This window comes from Pyrus communis, chromosome 8 (assembly GCF_041283825.1).
Source record: "Pyrus communis isolate YQ-2024b chromosome 8, ASM4128382v1, whole genome shotgun sequence".
NCBI classification, from domain to species: Eukaryota; Viridiplantae; Streptophyta; class Magnoliopsida; order Rosales; family Rosaceae; genus Pyrus; species Pyrus communis.
This window is the reverse complement of record NC_142572.1, coordinates 21,199,116-21,219,923: the sequence shown is the minus strand read 5'-3', so window position 1 is coordinate 21,219,923 and position 20,808 is coordinate 21,199,116. Positions and strand designations below refer to the sequence as shown.

Below are 20,808 nucleotides of genomic sequence, written 5' to 3'. Positions count from 1 at the left end.
AAGGAGTGAAATTGTAAAAAATCATCAAAATCGGAATTAAAATAACCATTAAATCGTGATTTTTCGTTTATAACCGTCGAAAAATTTTGTCCCGTTACATAATCACTATGACACACCCCAATCCCGATGTATTGGGACATTGGGATGGTCACTTGCTGGCCGACATCCGAGGGTGACTAAAATCATTTGTTGAATGCAAATGTTGAGAACAAGAAATAAATAAGACTTATAAATTTAAAAATAATGAATATGCAAGTGAGGAACGTGTTTAGAGCATATAACTAACTAGAACACTAAAATAAATAATATAAAATTGAATAAATAAAAAAATGGGTCCTACACCGAGAGGACTCGAAGATGCCGATGCGGAAGTGCCTTGATGCTGGGATTGTACGCCTCGAATCTAAATCCTGAGGGGGCACAAAACAAACATGAGTGTATATATATATATATATATATATATATATATATATATATATATAAGAAAATAGTTATCAACATACTAACCCCCAAAGTTTTATGAAAACTAATAATAAGTGATAGGTTTTTCCGAAAACCCTAGCATGCCATAAAACATCTCATAAAGCATATCTTGTATATAATGTGCTAAATAGTGGTATCAAATAATAATATCTCCCGGCCCAATGCCTGCTCCCAAGTCTTTGCGCCCGTAGCCAGAGATTATTTCTCCCAACCTAATGCTTGCTCCATGTCCCTCGACCCGAAGCCAGCGATTATTTCTCCCAGCCCGCATCCAACACCATGTCCTCACCCCTAGCGGAACAGTGACCACTAGATACGCACAAGACATTGAACATAAACTTTCCAAACATAGGTACATATATCTCAAAATCATATTCATAGTATAAAGTCATCCATCATCTATACTATAAAGAAGTGTGTGAAAACATATTCTAAATAATATATCGACATCTGTTAGATACCCTATAAGAACATGGGTTTGATAGAAAATATGATATTCCAAAATAAACGCAATATAGCGTGATAATCAATTTCTCATAAAACGTTCACAAAATGTATTCAGTAAATCATGCTTTTCATGTATACATTTCTGCTATTAAAACATGCATTTTAGAAGGGGTTTACTCACAGATACTCTGTCGTAGAAGAGCCGTACGAAATAGGAACAACGAAATCACTGTTAGAAAATGCACCTAAGCACATAAAGAGTACAATTAACAAAACTATAATCAAACGATTTAATTTGGGAGAACATACATCAAAAACGGGTCCAAGATGTTGAAATTAGCCTAGGAGGAGTCACGAACGAAACCCGAAAAAATCAACGAAAAGTCAATGTTGACAGTTTATCAGTCAAAGTCAAAGCTGACTGTTGACCGGGTCAAAGTCAAGGGGTCAGAGTCAACCGGGTCAAGGGGGTTGGGCCTAAAGGGTTTAGGTCCAAGGGTTTAAAGGGTTTGGGTTTTAAACCCGACCCACTGTAAAATGGTTTTGGGGTTTAAATAAAAAGGGATTTGGGTTGGGCTTCGCATGGCTTGGGCCTCTGGACATTTGGGCTCCAAGTTAGGGTCAAATGGGCTGGGTAACCCGACCCAAAGGCCTGGGTTGAGGGTGGTTTTTAGGCCACCCTTTGGCCAGTTTATGGGTTGATTTTCCAAGGCTCATAACTTATTCGTTACTCAACCAAATGAAGTGATTCAAAAATGAAAGTTGTAGTACTTGACGAGTGGAAGAGAATGGTACATTGCATGATGGCTAACTCGTCATGGTTTGGTCGGAAAAATCCTCAAAAGGGGCAGTGCTCGCCAAAAAATTTGGAAAAGCTACTCCTAGCTATTTTTCTACTATTCACACGTATACACAACTTAAAACAAGCTTCGATCTAACCCTAAAACTTGTCCCAAGGGTTTTTAAAAGCTTACCAATGTCGAAAAATTACGAAAGCGTTGGGGAAGATGATTTTTGACATATGCGACCTCGAAGTATATACAAACAAGTTTGACGGTTGGATCGTTGAAACTAGTTTCATAGAATGCGTATCCCATCAAAATGATATATTCATTAACATTTAAAATTTCATTAAGTATAACATAGGATTCCACTAATGTAAATATTTTAAATTACAGATCGAATTCATTCATTGTATTCATATAGAATAAAGGAGTATAGCTGTAAAAAAATCATCAAAATTAGAGTTAAAATAACTGTTCAATTGTAGTTCGGACGAAGATTAATGTAAAATTGTTAAATTGAATGATATATATATATTTATTTATTTATTAAGTAACTTTAAATTTTATTTATTTTGTATATATAATAATTTTTTTTTAATATATCTTGCGCGACACGATAATAGGATCGTTGCCAAACAATTTATTATAATAATTCTTTTTCCTTTAAATACATCTTGCGTGACGCCACAATAGAATCGTTGTGCAAACACCCATGGTGCGATATCATAATGTATTGTTAAGATTTTGGCGGTCTAATTTTAAAAAATGGGCGCTTTTTGTCTTGTAGAACCCTAGGCTAGGTGTTCTCATTCTTCCCTTCGGAGACCACTCCAGTTCAAGTCTTCCCTCAGTCAGTTCAAGTCTTCTTCTCCGTCGTCTTCCTCCGGTTCGTGGTTCTCCAGCGTCGTCCGGGGCCGGTCGGAACGGGCCGAGTCCGTCAAGATGGGAGCAGACTCCCTTTCGGGCGGTGCCGGCGACAATTCCAGCCCTGTTGTGCGGAAGAATCAGTTTCGAGGCGTGCTCTTCAAGTACGGCCCCAAACCTATTCAGGTCTGTCTGTTTCTCATGTCAATTTATGCTTTTTGTTTCTGGATTGTGCTGCATTTGAGTAGTGATTGAGTTGCGAGAGCTCGATCTCTGTTTGGAAGTTGGTAATTTGAAATAATTGGGGCTATTGGTGCCATTTCGTTGTTGAAAAATGCAAATTTTAACTGTTTGGTGGTCTGAATTATGTTAATGGTGAGTTGGGAAGATTTGAATTTGGTGGTTAAAGTATTTTTTGAGCAGTTTCCAATTACTAAGATTGGTATTTTGAAAGAATGGGGATAATTGGTGCCATTTTGCTATCGAAAAATGCGATTTTTAACCGTTAGCTAGTCTGAATTATGTTATTGGGATGTTGGGAAGATTTGAATTTGGTGGATAAAGTTTATGACAATTACTGAGATTGGGATTTGAGGTGAAATGATGGAGCTTGGGTGAGAACTTAGAAGGTTAGGATGGGTTTTGGTACCAGGCAAAAAATAGATATGTAGTAGTTCACCGGCAGCTATTGAGGGAGAGCAGCATTTCAAGAATGATAGGATTTTCAAAGTCATTTGTTTCAATGCTATTTATCTATGGAAAATAAGAGGAGAAATTACCTGGTTCTGTTGTTGGAAGATTTAGTTGTGTCTACTACTCTGTAGACTGTACCTATTCCTTTTTGTTCAATAAAACACATTGCTCCCCGTAAAAAATGTTGGAAGGTTCAGTGAGCTGCTTCAAGAACACAAGTTTCATGCCTTTTGGTTGCAGTGGTTTGGTTAACATTTTGCAAGATTAAACTTGTAAACTAGATTTATGTGTAAATTGCTCATAGAATTAAGTATTTTGGATTTTAGAGTAAAGCCCAGCATTCAAATAAAAAAAGTTACTATCGTAGTAGAGGTTAGTTCAACCAGATCATACTATGGATTTTCTTTATCCTTTTTCCAGTGCATGTCTTATGCAAGTCATTTTTTTCTTCGCAAAATCATCAATTTTCATTTAATATAAAGTTCTTGCTGTTTGTTATTGTTGTCGAGTGTAGTTCAGTCACTTTCATTGTGCTCACATATAGGAGTCTATCTTGTATGCTTATACATACAATTTTCTTGATGATGAATGAGAATTATCCTTCCCATGCAGGTAGCATTTAAAACAGGTGATTATCGACAGCAAGTCATTTTTATTGGTGGACTGTCTGATGGTTTTCTGGCAACAGAGTGTAACACTGCTTGTTAACTTTCTTTTGAAGAGAAGTGATATTTTGTCTTCCATCACCAATGCTTGTTTGTGTGACTAGATTGCATCATATGTATGATTTTCACTCACAGCGGTTTTCTTCATTTAATAAACGCAAATTCACTGCATAATGTTGTGAGGTGCTTAAAGAAAATTTTGATAATGTGTTGTTCCCTTCTTATCTTTCTTTTATGCGATTTACAGATACTTGGAACCTCTTGCAATTGCTATGGACAAAGAGAAATGGTCACTTGTTCAACCACTCTTGTCATCTTCATACAGTGGATATGGCACTTCCAGCTTGAAACAAGTAACTATTCAACCAATCCCTTGCTTTGTTTTATAGGTTCTTGATTCGTGCACCGTTTCCTGTGTTTCTTTTAGAGTACGGTAAACAACATATCCTTGCAAGTTGGAAGACAGTTAGTTTTACTTGTATTGTATCTACATGTTTTAAAGGATCCATGGTGACTGGTTTGGACCTTTCATCAAGTTTAGTTTGTTACATGTTTAAGCTTTCTGTCAGGCTTGTGTTGATTGCATTTAGACTTGAGCTTCTGAAGTTAATGAGAGCACTCATCGTGTCACTTTTTGATGCATTTAATTAGAATACTATGTTTTTGGTTCTGACTCTAGGATATTGTACATTACATGCGCACAAATGCTGTATGCTCCCAAGCGGTCCGTGCTGCCATTCTTCAGTTAGTGCCCTGTGCATACTCTGGTTCTACCATATTGAAATGAAAATTTGAATGTGAATAAATTCAAGATGCTAGACGTGAAGCACCTCGTTCAGAATTAAGGTGTTTAAGATTATCATCTTGCCATTTGTGTGCAAGTTGGCTCCGTTGTTTACTTGTCAATTCCACCAAATGTTCAGTTGTAAATTGTAGGTGATTGATGTTCTGTTGAGATCCTGGACTAGAAGCTTGGTCGTCGTCATGGCAAAGTTGTTCGGGGTATGGGGAAGGCGCGGGTTCGTGAGACAGGTGCCTCCTCTTCGAGACCGACCACAGGACAGGTCATTGCCCTGACAAAGGAAGTGGAAACCCTAAAAGATAAGATTGCAGCCCATGAAGCAGCTTGGGATGCCCGAGAAGCCTAGATTGCAGCCCAGTTTTCGGTTCAAGACGAGAAGATGAGCATGATCTTACGAGCCTTACAGATGTCCGGCCTCCAAATCCCGATGCTAGCACCTGATCTTGCTCTTTTTCTTGGTTTATTAATTATTGTTTATAATTTAATTAAAATATTTATACAAAATTAAATAAAAAATATTTTGTCAAAAAAAAAAAAGGAAAAAAAAAATGTTTGTGCTACGACAATACCTATGTCACGCACCTATATTTGCACAACAACAAGAGCAAGATACGTCGCGCGAAAACTTTTGCGCGACGCATGTATTGTTGTAGCACAAAGACCTTTTGCGTGACACAAGTTACGCCTTTGTTGTGCAACCCTACTTTCACGACCCTTGCACGATGATTTGCGCAACTAAGTTTTCGTTGGGCTAATTTTTAGGCGACGTTTTTTAACTTTGTGCGACGAATTATGCTTCGTCCCGCAAACTGTTATTTGTACTAGTGCTACCAAATTTTATTTTACCTTTCTTATTTTACCTTTCAAATTTTATTTTTCATACTGTCCTAGTTCACCCTAATTAAGTGAGTCAAACAGCCTTGAACAGAACAAAAGAATAAGACCAACACTAGCGACTGAAAATTGGGATCAATGGCCAGGTTGGCTTGGCCACGTGAACGGATTCATACAGGGACTCGGTTGGTCCTGAACCCTCCGGAGGTCAGAAAAACGCCTATGAAGATCATCCAGGGAACTCTCCGAATGTTTCAACATGAGGGATGAAGTTACGCTTCAAAGAAGTTTGTTTGTTTGTTTTGTTAGAAAAGATATAGTTATAGCCCAGTCGAAATTTTGGTACATCACATGCAGCAGTTGCCTTGCGAGGAAGAAGATGTTGAAACCCCTATTTTTTGGAAGTTTTAACGAAATATTTCTGGTACTGTGAGGAGTATAGTATGAGATTTTTGAAGTGCCAATAACACTTCTTTTTTTTTTTTTTTTTTTTTAACCAAACAAATAAACTCTCTTTTTTGTCCTTCGTAACATGGTTTTTTTTAATGACCTAACTAAGAACAATGTTTAAGCTTTAGGATTGAAATTTGACAACCTATGTGACATATTAATATCTTTTAAAATTTTTACTCTCCCATATGTTAAATTTAAAACATAAAATAAAAATTCATGTTTATTTTCTATGCGTTGCATTAATTAGTAATAAAAGGAAATGAAAAGTAAAAACCCTCTAAACATGCAATGTTTTGTAGCAAGATAAATTCAGATCCCACCATAAATCAAAGTCTACATGCAAAATGTAGTTTATAAACAGTACAAAACATCAAAATAACAACGTACGTTTTTGGTACAGAAGAGATTAATCAAAACCCTAGACTAGTACTGACATATTTCACAGTCACTTGCGAGCGATGTCGTAAACTTTTGGGCGGCGGCAGCGACTAAGGGCCTGATCAATCAAGGAGCAGCAAAGGCATCATCAACCCACTTGTCTTCTTGAACTGAGAGGGAGGAGGGCGAGCTGAGGAGAGATTGAAGAGCGGCTCGTACTCTGTTAACTCGCTTACGCTGGCGCATGCGCCGTAATACGACATCTTTGTGTAAGGGTTGGGAGGTGTGAGTGGGTTTTATATGCACATGGCTGCTCACGTAGTTATGCTCATGCGTTTCTGCAGGTTCTTCTTGCTTTTCCTTCAAATCGTTTCCGATGATGTTCACGGCTTGTGACACGGAGGATTTAGGGTTAGAAAACATAGAGGAGAAGGGAGAAGACATTGTCTGGCTAAGTGAGAAGCTAAAAGTGGAAAGGAAGAACTGAAGGTGGGATTTAAGAGTGAGTGTGGTATTTCTCAAATTATATACAGAGAGAAAGAAATGGGGGTTTTGGAGGAAGTGCAAAATTTGGACGGTGAATTGAGAGAATCAAGGATGCAGCTTTGCAGGAAATATCAGAGTTTCATAGACACACAGCACGACCAAATCCGTGGTTTCTAACAAGGTCGGTTACCGTTCTTCACAACAGATGCTACCATATCTTGGAAAAGTATATCTCTAGATCCCTTCCACCAAATTCATCCAATCACCTAATTCGGATTCTTAAAATTTGATCCAACGGCTAAAGTTATTATAACTTTTAAAGGAGCTCCTGTTTGTAGCCATTAGATAACATTTCAAATGTCCAGATTAAGTGATTTGATCAATTTGGTGGAAGGTATCCGGAGATGATCTCTTTGTCCATATCTTAAACCCAATTGATACAGTAAATTGCATAATTAATATGATTAAAGTTCATTGAGCTTAAAAAGAATAAATGAATACCAACACAAAGCATATTTAATGGTATAAGGTTGGCGGGTTCTGCCAATCTTTGATAACTTTTTTGGAAGGATTGGATTCGAGAAATTTTTTATTGTGACGAGAATATGAGTAGTACATCATATATTTTTATGTAAGTTGAGAAATTTTATTTTTTAAATTATTAACTTTTTAACATATATATCTTACCATTTGTATAATTACACGTAATGCATCAGCACACGTCATTGTTTTGGATTTACCTATATCTGTTGGATTTGATTATTTCAATGCATATAAAATCTGTATGTTTCTTTTTTTGGTCAAAGGTAACCTTCAAAATAGTCATTTTAGTACTAGTTCTTTCTTTATCTTTCAAAGGTGTGCACGATGAAAATTTCAAAGTGCATATAACAACTTTGTTAGGCATCGTGTTGTATATAGAATTGGATTCTAATGTATAAACTAATATTTTCAAGGTAAATTGAATAAATAAATAAAATAAAAAAATATTGTCTAATTTGGACGTAGAAGATGGATTCGCTAAAGTTTTGGACAGACATGCAAAAAGGTCCACCATTGATACTGTTTCCAACTTAACCACCTGCTAGCCCATTATGAGTGAGATTTTATCCTAAAATGCCTTAATGTAACTAAGAATGAAACCATGTAATTATATTATAGCTTGTTTTTATCAAGTTCACGATGTGTGATTTCCAACAGAATCACTCGTGAAGAGCAATTATCTATATCAATCCACTCCAAAGTTATAGGATTAGAAGAGAGAAATTTTCTCCATGTCTAATATCTTCAAAATGAAAGATCATTCTCCTCTACTTCATTATACTTTAAACTTGAAAGGGCTACTTATCTCAATCCAATTTTAAAACCGCCTTTTTTTTTTAACAAACGATAGAGATAGTGGGTTAAACTATTAGTTGTTAACAGAGAAGAGGGATCAGTAGGATCAAACACGCAACAAAGTGCATAAACATGATTACTTTCCATCACTATGGTAAAACGTCATCTGCAAAATTGTCTCATCTTTTAATCCAGTCTAATAATACATTGGACCAAAAGACCAACTTTTGATATAACATAGATCACAGATAGGCCCATTTTTCCTAACCATTCTGGAAATCTAATGGATGTTTGGATTTTGCATTCCGTATCTATGCAGGGTTTATGGAAAAGGAAAGGGAAAACATGTAACATGTAAAACTGCAAAGTACAAAGTGATACCAAACTAGGGTTTAGGGACAAGTTACTACGAAATTACTGTTGTTTTCACACCAAACTAATGGATCTTTCCAATTGAATACGGATGAAGCATACAGAAAATAATATTGACATTTACAGTGAAATTCTTTCAAGTACAGTAACATACATGTGTACGTACGTATGTGATTCTTTGGGGTCCCCGATTACGCAACTCTATATATATATATATATATATATATATATATATATATATATATATAAGATCAGTTCCAGTTAAAGTATAAGAAACATAGCTAAACCATATATATTAGAGCATTACGAGTTCTTAAATATGGAAAATCAGTTACTTACATGTCATAACATGGGAGAATAGAAGAAGCAAAAGAAGGAAAAACACCTTTGCTTCTGAACTCTGATCATGTGCTGGTGATAAAGTTTCATCACATATATATCTTCACTTTTTGGAAATATATATATATTTTTTTTCATTTGCGGTTAATCTAAAATGTGAAGAGAGAAGATTCAAACTCGAGATTTCGAGTGTAAAAGAGAGTACTCTTAACTAGCTAATTGAGCTTGCAATTAAATGATTTAATCATAATTAGTGAGAAGTTTCATAACTAGTATCTTTATAAGGGCAAGTGTATCCAGCTTATCATTTCAAAGAAATTAATTATTTTGTACAGTTTACGTATAAAAATGCCACATTAATACATTTTAGAGACAAATGATTAACGACAACAATCTTTGCTCATTGGTGGGTAGCAAATAGGTAGGGTAGGTACAATACGTGCGTCCCACTGCCACCAGAGAATTAGAATAGATATAACCAAATAAAAAAGATAATGCTAGTGAGGCCAAATTTATAAACTAAAATTTTTAAATTAAATGATGTGATTATTGATTATTGGATTATTACTCAAGTGTTGATTAACGTGCTTATTTTTTTATTTATGACACATTATTTGGTTTACCAATTTAGTTTAAAATTTTGTTATCCCTAATATTATCCAAATAACAATGCACAACGTATAATTGGCTTCAAAATTACAATGCATACACCGTGACATAAGTGAAAGCACATAATTTATCTTGATTACTTCTAATATGTACAATGTTCGGTAAAATTAAGATCAGACGAAAACACATGTATAAAATAATTCTAACTTAAAGTATGCGACATCTACATGCGTGAGTTACTGAAACTAGCACGCATTTGACAAAATGACATGAACCAATATGCATTATTCAAATTGAACCTGATGAAGTTGATCAAACCACATGTTTGCACTTACACAACACTACATCGACAAAATTAGGCAATGTCTTGTACCTATACACTACACGCTACGTTGCATAGCATCGTGCTTGTAAGGAAGTCGCAAATACGTGGCCTCCCAACATGGCTCACTAAATGGTCCATGGGCTCCATATCCTATTATGGTCCAAGTGCCCCAAATAATTCAAAATCCCGTACCCCAAACCCTAGAATTTCAGAAAGTGACAAGAGAAACCGAAACCGTAGACGTGGCAGCTGGGAAGGTGACATTGGTACTTGGTCTCACACGTGTCACAGTATGAATGGCCGTACCAAACGTATAACGAAAGATTGTGCATCATGATATCACTGATTCCACATTTGCCGTTTCGACCCTCTTCGGTCTGGTCAAATCACTTTCCCTTCGGGGTAAGAACCGGTTGAATGAATTTGCAACCGACTAACGACCTCTAACGGAAAGCAACAGCCATGCCAAAACCCTAACGAATTAGTTCCATTACAATTTCTTTTCAAAAGGTTTCTTGGCCGTTTGCCATCATCAGAAAACTAGGGTTTCTTCGGGCCTTCGCGTACAAACAAGGAACTAAGGTTTTTTTATTAACTGGTCATCTTGTCGTCATGTTCCACTTGATTTTATATATAGTGGTAAAATAAAAGGCTGCTTTTCTCCACCATTTCTTTTGTTGCCCATAAATTTCAACAGTGGAGCAAGGACGACGTCGTCGTAGATCGAATGATTGACACTCGAACCATATATGGAAGGCTATGGCTTGTTGTTTTCTTGTTGTTTACCCTTTTCTTTATGGTGATCAGCAGCTCCTCTGATTTATTAGTCTGTAGTTTTGGGACAAAAGAGAGAGGTATTCTACATTTCAAATCAATTTTCTTTGTATTGAAAGATTTTATAAGGTGAGTTTCAACTCCCTAGCAATTGGGGCAATTGGCTGAGACGTTAAAGGTTCCTAATGAGGTTTATATATGATCAACAATTAGTGGATCCAAAAAAGGGAAACAAGCTAGGAAATATTGCATGGATATTAATACGTCAATTATTCTTACAATACCCCAAAACGAGAAATTTTTGGTTGATTACCTGCAGTAGACTATACTATAATTTTTTGATGAAAGTCGGTCTCGGTTCTATTGTTTTTTTTTTTTTTAATTTTTTTTATAATTATTATTGTTCAAGGGAGGGAAGAAAGTATAAAACTAATACAATAATTTAGGAAAGGGGTAATTTCCGACATGAGACGCGTAGTTGGAAACCCAATACCTACCCTAGGGTACTGAACCACATTCAAACGTGTAGGCTCTTTGTCAATGCAATGTTCTTGACAATTACGTGCCATTAATTTTAAGTTTAATGGTGGACCACGAAGGAGCCTATTCCACAAGCATGAGATTGCCCTTTTTCTTACATTCACATTGCATGCATAAGATTATTGGAGCGTTCATGTGTGCCCGTGCTTAGGTTGTACGTAGTTCGTTAATGAAGATAATTTCTTTTAATTGTGTGTCAATTATTGATATTTGTTTCTCTTTTTGGCTAAAATGGCTATTTTTTAATTCTTTATATATCACCATCCATGTTCATACAGAATAGATAAAATGGATATCATCATCGTCCAACTGCCTGCAAGTTAGTGGTGCATACATCTTTTCTTACTTTAAACTTTTAAACTTTAAACTAAAGGAAGGAGTCCACTTAGCTACGTACGCTGACATTCTAGCAACATATGCATATGCTTGCCACCCACAGTAAAATAGTATTGCACTTTTCCTGGTCGGTAGTAGAAGTATAACATATTTGCAGTTTAAAGACGGACTCCGGCATTTTCCTCCAAGAAATTATATAATCATATATGAAGTAGCTATTGCTTTTATCACGTTTAAGTTAAAATGTAGTTTGATAAGTAGGAATTGGCTATAATACGCTTACATGTATTTAACATAATCATTATGTAATGGTCATTTAGAGTTTATGTGAATATATGTATTTAATATTATCATTATCTGACAGTCGAGATAATGATTATATTAAATACATATAAGTATTGTAACCAAATACATGATAGTAAAATTTAGAAGAGGAAGGAAAAACCAATGACCAACATCTGAGCGACACCAAACATTAGACTATAGTCGTAGACCCATAACCATAACAATATAGAAATCACTCTGAATATAATGATTCGAAACTAGAAAACACCACAATTACAAATATTTTTGTTTCTGGAACACAAATTATCATGCCAATTTGATCCAACTATATAAGAAACAAAGGCAAGAAATGATCACACCCAATTACAAAAATGAAGTCACAAATTTTAAAAGAGTTAAAAATTTCAATGGCGTTCAACCCAATTTAAACGAGTCCATAAAAATTTTAGTAACATTCAATCAGAATTTTAAAACGTGATAAAAGTTCATATATAGAAATTTGATTATATTCAATTACGATCAAAAGTACTTTATAAAAGATTTCAAAAAACGATAGATTTTGATAGAATTAAAGAGATCTTATAGTGTATTTTAAACCTTAACAAATTTAATTTTTCCCTCTAATTAAGATTTTAAGAGAGTTCATTCAAAATTCACGCGAAGTCTACTACAACTCCTAAGCTGAATTTATTATAATTCCTAACTAATTATCTCATACCTCCAACTACCAAGGGCTTTAGCTCACTTGCAATCCACCCTAATTTTTTCCCTTTTTCAAGGGCGGTGCTTTTTCTAATCTATACATGCTTTCTTCCTTTGGCAAGTGAAGGATGGTAAATTAAAGGATGGTGTGTGCTTAATTATGACAAAATCATGTCTCATAACACAACCATTTTGCATTGGATTTTGACCATTTAGTAAAAGGGTAGTATAATTAGAAATTTTCAGCGTGTTTGGAACATGGACACATATATGTATGTCATTATATAAGTAAAAAATACTTGAAAAAAAATAATTTCACTCCACTTATATAATAACATATAGCGTACCATCAAACGTTTCATACGTATCGAAAAACCTTTCCAGTACAATATAGGACGTAAAACCCTAACCGCCAAGGAAAACAACTCTAACATAACACCCCAGAATAGCAAATATACAGAGACCACCCAACTGACCCAAGTCCAGCCGGAACCGTATAACACACACACTTGCTATTCTGAGCGTCCGACCCGGATTCTCCGGAACCCAAAAACCCGTTTGCCACGCAACCCCAACGTATCCACCCCACACGTGTCAAAATCACAACGGCCCTCAAATCCCTATTTATATTTATATAGTCCCCCGCTCTCATCTCCCGCCTTCTGTTGTTCAATTCGTAAATTAATTCCTTACATTCCTTAAGCAGTTGGCCACCTCTCTCCATTTTCTCCTCCCACCATTAATTAACACCCACATCTCTCCAAATTCAAACTTTAAAAACTTCAAAATCTTTTAGTTTAGTTTGATTTAATTTCCGTTTTAATATTTAATCAGTTTCGCGGATACGAGCGATTAAAATTTGAAAAAACAATTGGGTTCGAATAAAATTTCTCTTGAATTGAATTAGGGCAGGATGTTGGCGGAGGCGGAGTCTATACCTCGGAGTAAGTTTGAAAACCTCGCGCATTCTGCCCCCAACATCCCCCCCTCCGCCGGCATGGTGACCGACCTCGACGTAGAATACCCGACACGGAACAGCAGTGCCTCCGCCCTCAGCCCGGCTTGCTCTCTTGAACCGACGCGAATGAGCGGTGAGTGTTCTCCGATGACAATGTCGCCCTGGAACAACACCTCCAGTTCCCCCTTATCCAAGTCACGCTGGCAGCCGTTCGAGGAATCTAACGTTCCTCCGAACGGCCTTATTGGGTCTCTCCTCCGCGAGGAAGGCCATATCTACTCTCTCGCGGCCACAGGAGACCTGCTGTACACCGGTTCCGACAGCAAGAACATCCGGGTGTGGAAAAATCTCAAAGAATTCAGTGGATTCAAATCGAACAGTGGGCTCGTGAAAGCAATCGTCATTTCAGGCGACAAGCTCTTCACGGGTCACCAAGATGGAAAGATCCGGGTGTGGCGGGTCTCATCGAAAGACCAGAGCGTGCACAAACGCGCCGGGACTCTGCCTACAATGATGGATATCTTTAAATACTCCGTGAAACCCAGTAATTACGTTAAGGTGCGGCGGCAGAAGACGCTCTGGATCAAGCACTCCGACGCAGTTTCGTGCCTGAGCCTCAGTGAGGACAAGAAGCTTCTTTACTCTGCCTCCTGGGACAGGACGTTAAAAGTGTGGCGAATTGAAACATCGAAATGCATCGAATCGATCCACGCGCACGACGACGCGGTGAACTCCGTCGTCGCAAGCGGGGAGGGGATGGTGTACACGGGGGCGGCGGACGGGACGGTTAAAGTTTGGAAGAAGGAGCAGAGCGCGAAGATCACCAAGCACACTCTGGCGCAGACTCTGCTGAAGCAGGAGAGCGCGGTGACCGCGCTCGCCGCCAGCGCGTCGGGGTCAATTGTTTACTGCGGATCGTCAGACGGGTTGGTGAATTTCTGGGAGCGGGAGAAGCAGCTGTCGCACGGTGGCGTGCTGAAGGGGCACAAGCTGGCGGTGCTCTGTTTGGCGGCGGCGGGGAACTTGGTATTCAGCGGGTCGGCGGACAAGACGATTTGCGTGTGGCGGAGGGAGGGAACGATCCACACGTGCCTGTCGGTTCTGTCCGGGCACACGGGGCCGGTGAAGTGCCTGGCGGTGGAAAAGGACAAGGATGTAAATGAAGCGGACGAGCAGCGTTGGATTGTGTATAGCGGGAGTCTGGATAAGTCGGTGAAGGTGTGGGGGGTGTCGGAGCAGGCGCCGGAGCTGACGGCGATGAGTCACCAGCGCGGGGGGTTCGATGCGGATTCGATTCCGTCGGATGGGAGTTATTCGTCGTCGGCGGGTCGGGGCAGCAGCCATAACAAGAGGTTCTGATGATTTATGACCGATGGGTTTTCGGTCCAATAGGGTTGCGCCACGTGTCTGATTCAAGATCATGTATGGCATAGAGAGGATGATTTGGACCGTTGATTGTTGGCGATGAGATGAAAGGATTGGAGTGCGTGATGAAGGGAGTATATACTGTATATCAGAAATAAATTAGTTTCACTCCATTTCTTTGTTAATTTCTTACTGATGGATGTGTTTTGCATGTTTTGGATAGTTTCTCATGATGATTCGGGGACAAGATCTTAATTAAAAATTGACTAAAAATGTTTTTGGTGAAATTGATTTTCGGTTTCAAAAATATTTCAATTTCTTTTTGGAATAAGCAGTAGATATATACTTATTAGAGGAAACACTTAAAATGTTTTTCCAGACTTCACTTGAATTTTTATTAAAAATTGATTTGAAAAGCATTTTCATCAAAAACTTTTTTAGTCATTTTAAAATCACTTCCAAACGAACACTAAGACCCTTTTTTGGTGTACCTTCTTATTCATTCAATATAATTATTAGAGAACATTTGTTGATCTACTTGTCAAATAAATAGACAATTCACCGCAAGAAATCTTAATTGTTAGCAAAGTCCTCGGTTAACTTAGATTATTTTCCTTATATCCCTTATCTTAAAAGGGGTGATCCCAAACTAATAAGACTTCCTGTTTTGCTAAGGTCTTTGGTGGAGGTGTGAGGGGAAAACATCTATCGTACGCAATATTACCCTTACTTCGCAAAGAAGCTTTTTTTTTTCTTTCACACGAACCTGTAACTTTTTCGATTACAAAAAAACAACCTTTCTGTTACGCCAAAACTCGCCCTCGCATCCCTCATCTTGAGGATTAAAATACTTGGGAAACAATCAACTAAATATATATTTCATACTGTAATTAAAGTTGTGGAAACAAATCGATTTTTCTGATATACATGTAAAGAACTTCATTACAGGCTTGTACTGTAACTCAAAACAACGGTGGAAGTAAAAAATATGTCATGAAAACTGCAACGTGCAATACGAATTCTCATCATAACCCATCAAGGGACACATAAACTCGTTCGGTTGGTTAAGACCGAGGCTCCAAGTCTGATTCTCCTCCCCCAATATTGCTTGTATAGAAAAAAATATCGTAACCCTAAAGATGAATCGGTATTCAATGCGATAATGTACGAGAATGGCTTCCTCTTGCTTCGGGTCGCCTATGTGAGCTCAGTCCAGGCAAATGACCACTCCTACTACCAGCAGTGTTCAAGTCTAGGCCCAGAGGAACAACTGGATCTCCGCCTTCTAGCACTCTCAGCACCTGTACAAAAAGCCACACAATTTGAACTCAAACAACTTCATCCCCCGAAAAAGAGAAATTAATTTGGCACAGAGTTAGCAACTGAGCTAGGATATCAGGTAACCTTTGACATTGGGGGTCTGGATTCAGGGTCTCGACGCAGACACAGAGAAGCAGCACGTGCCAGCACCTGTAGTTGATGGGGAAAGTCGGGATTTTCATCGGAGGCCAAGTCCGGATCCAGTAACTGATAATGAGTTGGTAAGATGTGGTGTGGCTCTAATGTAGCTAGGGGGTGGAGCCATTCTTCTAAATAACGATGTCCCTTGGCATATTGTAGTTCAGTGATTCTTCGACCGGTCATAAGCTCTAACAGAACTATTCCAAATGCATACACATCAACTTTATGCGTAATTTGCCCGCCATCCACATACTCCGGCGCCAGATACCTACATATCACATTGAGCTTGATCAGATGGAATGACTTCCTTTTCTTTTTTATATCATTACATGCATATAATTGCATTGCTTTTGTACAAAAGAAATCTAGGACCTATATCAAGCAGGATGTGGAGAAAGTACCCTGAAGTTCCAATCACGCGGTCCTCACTGCTCATCTCCCATTCGGAGTACAATCTAGCAAGCCCAAAATCAGCAACCTAAACAAATAACAAACGAGTAAGCATATGAGCACGTTCCATAAGCATCAATACAGGTGTATTAAATATTTGATAGCACACAGGAAATGTGAACAAATTTCTGACTGGTGTAAATCATGGATGAAATACGAAATTAAGAAATACAATCTGTATTAGACAAGGGAACATGGTTTTTGAAGTATATGATATAAAATTCCAGGATTATATCAAGTACCAGAGGTTCAAAATCGTGGGTTAGAAGGATATTGTTGGGTCGGAGGTCTCTGTGTACTATACATCCCACTCTACAATCTTCGTGCAGATATCGTAGACCACGGGCTGCTCCTGTTGCTATCTTTAGCCTTGATTCGCAATCTAGACGGGTTCTTTTCCCTGTCATTCAGAGAGAATGTCAAGTCTATGAAGCTGAATAGAGTTGTGGATATGTTCCAAACTAAAAACATGAAGAAAAGTGCATACCATGCAAATGGAAATCCAATGAGCTGTTACAGATGTACTCATAAACCAATACCCTTGCCTTGCCTTCAATACAATACCCTATCAGCAACACAACGTTCCTCTGTTGCGCGCAACTCAATACTCGTACTTCCCTGCAGAAGTCAGCATCTGCTTGAGATCCACCAAACTTCAACTGCTTCACAGCAACAACTTGACCGTCTCCTAAAACTCCCCTGTGCACCACACCGAAACCACCTTCTGCCAAGAAGTTGATATCTGAGAACGTGTCTGTAGCTTCCTCCAACTCTTTGTATGAGAACTGCTTTGGAGGTTTCCCAAATACCGGTGTTTTGTGTTGACATAGAGAGCATAATGGTGGAGGTGTTGAGGAGGTTCTACCCAAAGAAACAGCATCCCTGATGCTAGAATTAATAAGGTACCCTTTCTTAGGGGTTTCCTTCGGGTCAAATTTATCTATCCTTGTATCTTGATCAAATTGTGAACACTCTTCAAAAAGAGTAAGGAAAGTGGGAGATATTGGTTGGTGATCGTTTTTACTATTTTGGGGAGTTGGGGGCTTTCCATGATCAACAATGTGATTTTGGGGGATCCAAAAGACACTCTGAGTAGTGACTGCAGATGACGTTTGAGGTTTAGATAGATTTATAAGCCTCTCTCCAATTGTCTCAAGTTCTTCATACGGATCCTCTAAATCATTTGGTATGCGGTCTCCTATTCGTGGTCCTTCAAAAAGAGGATTCTGTTCATAGACGAGAAAAAGAGAAGTCACAGTGTCGTAACTTGATGATGAACCTTCTCCCGTGGTTCTTGTGTAGGAGGAGCTTGGTTCTTCAGGACTGCTAACCGGAGTGGAATGCTTCATTCTATGATGCCCTTGAAATTTTCCAACATGAGATCCTGGTGAAGAAGCGGCAGAAAAGAATGGGGTTTGGAGTTCATCTTGGCATGCTAGATTGAGCCTCAGGACTTTAGGCTGAGTTCCATTCATCATGACAATGTTGCATCCAAGCTCATCCATGCAATGCTTCCGCTCTTGCTTCAACTTTCTGTTAAACAAGGAGAACAATCAGTTGTTTAGCCGCCCATTCAAATCTTATACACTTCGAGGGAAAAAGGTACCAAAAAACTACAACTACACAGGCTTAAGAATAACGTCGTTTCTAGTTTAGGATGGCACTAGATGTGTCGAGTTGTGAAGGAAGCAATCGACCCGTAAAGCATGCACCTAAATCAATAGCTCGGAAATAAGAAACAATACTTTTTTATGTTTAATTACTTGTCCAGTACGACCCAATTGGCTCCGTTGCATCTTGCTTCAGCCGCCACAACCCCACCTGGTGTACTTAATACCACCTTAATCCTCACTGTTACCTGCAATATATGATCATAACTAGTTATGTTTTAGAACCAGCGGCGAGGTTAGGATAAACAGTAAATTAGAAACCGAATTCCTGGCAACAAAAGTAAAGGAAAAAAATAAACACCACGAAGATAAAAAAACGCGCAAATAAATTCAAATGATCTAAATGGGATTGGTTAATGATATTAAAAGTTTCATAGTTCATACAGAAGATACGATCCTTTTTGATAATTCCATGCACACCCCACGACATGTTGCAAAGCACATGCCATGTTCCCCTCAAATGATTAACTTATTTGTGCCTAAAAACAAATCCAAAATCTAATAAACTCTGACAACCAAGTGATCAACCGCAAGAGACACTACAAGCCATATGATTATCTTGTTAAACAATATTTCCTTAAACTAAATTATCTAAACTACATATTAATAGAATTCCTTTTGCCAACCAAAAACCAATGACATTACAATTATAACATTTAGTACATACATGAATCTAAACTACATATTAATAGAACTCCTTTTGTTAACCAAAAACCAATGAAATTATAATTATAACCTTTAATACATAACTGAAAAAAAAATAGAAAATGACAAAAATGTGGGCATTAAAGTAATTTCACACAAACAAGTTTTTTGCTGTTTGTTTCTGAACCTCACAACCAAAAACAAATAACTCCTCGCATTAAAAAAAATTAAAAAACAATATTTGAGAAAAATATAAATTATATATCTCATACATAAATTGTGTGGCATTTGATAGTATTAATATAAAATTAACTCAATGTTTTTTTAATTCAATCTAATACTCTAGTCTACCGGTAGAGGGACTTGTACTAGGGTCGAAGGAGGTCGGCATCCTGTCTTAGCTAACTGCCCTAATCCCGTTGGCTTAAAGTTAACTATAATGAAATTCAAATGCGAGTGTAAGAGAAACTTTATGCATTATTGGAGATAAATTGAAAAACGAGCATAAAGGGTCTACATCATCAAGTTGTGTCCAGTTGTGCAAAACAAAGAAGCAAACGACAAGTTCCAACGTCCGACGTCCACGTGGCCGCATCTTAAGCACTAAGCAGGCCAACCAGACTACGTGGGTCATTGTCGCTAAAGGTTGAAATTTTCAAAACGGAGAAATTGTAAATTGACTAAAATGGACTCGAACGAGAAACGCGGTAAGTGGCATTAAGGTAAATTCAGTTAGCAATAACGATTCACCTGGATTTGGCTGTGAAACTGGAGAACCATCTGCGAACACGAATCGGAGATCTGGCAAATCCGATCCGGCAAATCTTCCCGACGACGGCTTCCGCAATCTCCGGTGAATCTCGGAAAGTTCCAGAACTTTCCACCTGCCTCGTACAAATTCAACATTAGCAACACGAAACTGAGCAGCAGAAGTAAGGTTTAACTACAGTTTACAAGCTGAATTACCGGTTTTAGCGGTGGAGAAGACGGCGAGTAAGGTCACGCAGTCGCCGGGGTGAACGACGTGAGTGAGCGCCCAGGCCAATGCCGTTTTCGAAATCACCTTCTCTGCTTTCACAGCCACTATTACTTTATCGGCGCTTCCGCCCGTATTCGCGGCGGTGCCTCCTTGTCCGACCATTGATTGCTTCCTCCCGCGGAATTGTCAGGATCTTTTTTCAAAGTTGCGGAAACTGTGAAGTGCAGTAGGTTGGAGTTGGACTCTGTGTGTGACTTTGCGTTGCGTTCGTTAGAACTTGGGAGTAGGAGGAGGATCGTATTAACCACCTAATGCTAACCCTGGTTAACTGACCCTAGTTAAGATATGCAAATTATCAACCTTTCATTTTATTAATAATATAAACTAGATTTCGTGTAATTTACTTTTTATATTATAATTCGATTTATATTGCGATCCATTAATTTAAATTATAAGATGATTAGTTACTTAATATTTTGGTTTGGTGATAAAAGAAACTTGGAATAATAGAAATCGGTTCGTGTTCAGCTTTAGTTTTATAAACTATTTTAAACTACAATAGAAATCGGTTCGTGTTCAGCTTAGTTTTATAAACTATTTTAAACTACAATGTAAGGATCAAACTTGACCGTTAAGAGAGCATAGTGTCTTTATTAACTGATTTAATTCACATATGTAAGATTTTTATATCATAAGTTGAAACGAAGAATTTGTAATTTAAGTAGATAAGAGTCTTTTGATTAATCATTCTATAATCCAGGAAAAAATAT

At 37.9% G+C, this 20,808-nt stretch overlaps 3 protein-coding genes across 7 annotated transcripts; 2 read left to right on the top strand and 1 right to left on the bottom strand.

Moving 5' to 3' along the window:
• The first annotated feature begins 2,428 nt into the window (after positions 1 to 2,428).
• On the top strand, positions 2,429 to 5,216 carry LOC148695330 (UPF0613 protein PB24D3.06c-like). Of its 4 annotated transcripts, XM_088698282.1 has the most exons (5): positions 2,430 to 2,765; positions 3,885 to 3,961; positions 4,185 to 4,290; positions 4,617 to 4,681; positions 4,861 to 4,998. In XM_088698282.1, exons 1-5 carry the CDS (start codon positions 2,658 to 2,660, stop codon positions 4,871 to 4,873), a joined length of 369 nt encoding a protein of 122 aa, XP_088554408.1. In that variant the 5' UTR covers positions 2,430 to 2,657; the 3' UTR covers positions 4,874 to 4,998. The 4 variants fall into 4 exon arrangements, with proteins under 4 accessions (XP_088554406.1, XP_088554407.1, XP_088554408.1 ...); XM_088698280.1 differs by lacking the exon at positions 4,617 to 4,681 and having other exon boundaries at positions 2,429 to 2,765; positions 4,874 to 5,216; XM_088698281.1 differs by lacking the exon at positions 4,861 to 4,998 and having other exon boundaries at positions 2,429 to 2,765; positions 4,617 to 4,854.
• A 7,953-nt stretch (positions 5,217 to 13,169) lies between these two features.
• LOC137718720 (protein JINGUBANG-like) lies at positions 13,170 to 15,055 on the top strand. Its single transcript, XM_068458263.2, has one exon. The coding sequence runs from the start codon at positions 13,424 to 13,426 to the stop codon at positions 14,825 to 14,827; it is 1,404 nt and encodes a 467-aa protein (XP_068314364.2). The 5' UTR covers positions 13,170 to 13,423; the 3' UTR covers positions 14,828 to 15,055.
• A 629-nt stretch (positions 15,056 to 15,684) lies between these two features.
• LOC137718116 (inactive protein kinase SELMODRAFT_444075) lies at positions 15,685 to 20,310 on the bottom strand. 2 transcript variants are annotated; one of them, XM_068457620.2, is made up of 8 exons: positions 20,026 to 20,310; positions 19,810 to 19,943; positions 18,508 to 18,602; positions 17,232 to 18,277; positions 16,987 to 17,144; positions 16,696 to 16,772; positions 16,238 to 16,562; positions 15,685 to 16,134 (listed from the first exon to the last, which is right to left on the bottom strand). In XM_068457620.2, exons 1-8 carry the CDS (start codon positions 20,198 to 20,200, stop codon positions 15,985 to 15,987), a joined length of 2,160 nt encoding a protein of 719 aa, XP_068313721.2. In that variant the 5' UTR covers positions 20,201 to 20,310; the 3' UTR covers positions 15,685 to 15,984. The 2 variants fall into 2 exon arrangements, with proteins under 2 accessions (XP_068313721.2, XP_068313722.2); XM_068457621.2 differs by lacking the exons at positions 19,810 to 19,943; positions 20,026 to 20,310 and adding an exon at positions 18,799 to 19,065.
• Positions 20,311 to 20,808: the final 498 nt, after the last annotated feature.

What these genes read in the sequence shown, in the direction of transcription:
- LOC148695330 (XM_088698280.1), top strand. Translation starts at nt 2,658, where the DNA reads ATGGGAGCAGACTCCCTTTCGGGCGGTGCCGGCGACAATTCCAGCCCT. An exon ending in ACGGCCCCAAACCTATTCAG is followed by an intron (nt 2,766 to 3,884) that starts GTCTGTCTGTTT and finishes CTTCCCATGCAG; the next exon opens with GTAGCATTTAAAACAGGTGA. An exon ending in GATGGTTTTCTGGCAACAGA is followed by an intron (nt 3,962 to 4,184) that starts GTGTAACACTGC and finishes TGCGATTTACAG; the next exon opens with ATACTTGGAACCTCTTGCAA.
- LOC137718720 (XM_068458263.2), top strand. Translation starts at nt 13,424, where the DNA reads ATGTTGGCGGAGGCGGAGTCTATACCTCGGAGTAAGTTTGAAAACCTC.
- LOC137718116 (XM_068457620.2), bottom strand. Translation starts at nt 20,200, where the DNA reads ATGGTCGGACAAGGAGGCACCGCCGCGAATACGGGCGGAAGCGCCGAT. An exon ending in CTTCTCCACCGCTAAAACCG is followed by an intron (nt 19,944 to 20,025) that starts GTAATTCAGCTT and finishes TGTACGAGGCAG; the next exon opens with GTGGAAAGTTCTGGAACTTT. An exon ending in CGCGTGATTGGAACTTCAGG is followed by an intron (nt 16,563 to 16,695) that starts GTACTTTCTCCA and finishes TGTGATATGTAG; the next exon opens with GTATCTGGCGCCGGAGTATG.